The sequence below is a fragment of the Sinocyclocheilus anshuiensis genome, unplaced genomic scaffold (assembly GCF_001515605.1).
Source record: "Sinocyclocheilus anshuiensis isolate Anshui unplaced genomic scaffold, SAMN03320099.WGS_v1.1 scaffold1581, whole genome shotgun sequence".
Lineage (NCBI taxonomy): Eukaryota > Metazoa > Chordata > Actinopteri > Cypriniformes > Cyprinidae > Sinocyclocheilus > Sinocyclocheilus anshuiensis.
The window spans coordinates 138,985-140,347 of NW_015540988.1; the positions used below are offsets into that span (position 1 = coordinate 138,985).

The following is a 1,363-nucleotide window of genomic DNA, read 5'->3' on the forward strand; positions in this document are numbered from 1 at the left end:
ATGCAATGCAACGCGTAAAAAGACAGTATAAGTCATTATAATCCGTAATTATGTCCCCACTGGATGCAACAAATGCCTCGTTTATAATGGGTTTTAATGTTTTTGTCACGTCGCTCTGTCTGGGACACGGCATCACAATATGGTAAGGGGCGTAACATCACATGCCGTCACATGCTTGAGGTATTCGGCCAATCACAACACTCTGGATAGCTGGCCAATCAGAGCACACCTCGCTTTTCAGACCGATGAGCTTTGTAAAAATCGACGCGTTTCAGAAAGGCGGGGCATAGAGGAGAAACAATAATGTACAGTATGTGGAAAATAATGTGTTTTTTTTCTGTTTTTTGAATCTTAAACCACATAAACACATTTCATTACACCAAATACACAAAATAATGTTTTTTTTAGCAACATCATATGACCCCTTTAAGTTTTTATCTAGTATTTGTATTTGTATGTTTTATTTCAGCTTAATTTTAAATAACAAACATTTTTTAATAGTTTTAGTTAACGATAAAGACTAACATGCAGGAAACACTCGATGACTGAACTCTGCATCTTTTTTTTTGTCCTGCACTGTCTAAAGGGGTTAAATACACTCCCATCTCACAAGCTTGTTCACACTCTGTTCATGTTTGGTTGTCCATATGCTTTTTATTTTTTGCATCATGTGTCTCTCAGGTGCAGGTAGATGAGAATAAAGTAGAGGAGGTGCGTTTGCGTCCTGTGTTCACCATAGCGACTAAGCGGATGCCTGTCACTGAGGGGGTAGTGGAAGTCAAGAATAAAGACGGATGGGCTCAGATCTGTGATAATGGCTGGACACCCAAAAATTCACATGTGGTTTGCGGCATGATGGGATTCCCCCACGAGAAGAAGGTCAACAAGAACTTCTACAAGTGAGTGTTCATGACATGTTGAGGCCTGGATGTAGGGAAGGAATCGATTTTATCCATCATCAGGAATTGATTGGATTGTGGTTGGCCATGGAAACACTTTTACACATTTGAATATTACTCTATTTAGACTTTGTGTGTGGCATCTCACTTTACTGTGGTAGTTTAGCTAATGTGAGAGGAAATTATGTTTACTTTCTCAGTCATCTGTGAAATGCAGCAACATACACACAGTTTAAACCACAGACAAACATCTGGACAAGGAAACTATTGCATAAACGTAGGACATCCATGCACACCAACTGGTAGAAAGTACACTGTAGGGGTCTCATCCCAAAATCCAATGGAATGTTACAAGAATGTTCCACTTACATGAATAAGCCCTATGCAGTACAAATGGCTTTACACCAGGGGTGCCCAAACTCAGTCCTGGAGGGCCGGTGTCCTGCAGAGGTTAGCTCCAGCTT

The 1,363-nt window shown here is 40.4% G+C and overlaps 1 protein-coding gene across 4 annotated transcripts in view; it reads left to right on the forward strand.

Moving 5' to 3' along the window:
* Positions 1–1,363, forward strand: part of LOC107690148 (lysyl oxidase homolog 3-like) — a 20,738-nt gene that overhangs the window by 5,456 nt on the left and 13,919 nt on the right. For all 4 annotated transcript variants that reach the window (XM_016488383.1, XM_016488385.1, XM_016488386.1 and 1 more), the window contains exon 4: positions 682–899. In XM_016488383.1, the coding sequence (XP_016343869.1) occupies positions 682–899 (218 nt within the window). The remainder of the gene's footprint in view (positions 1–681; positions 900–1,363) is intronic.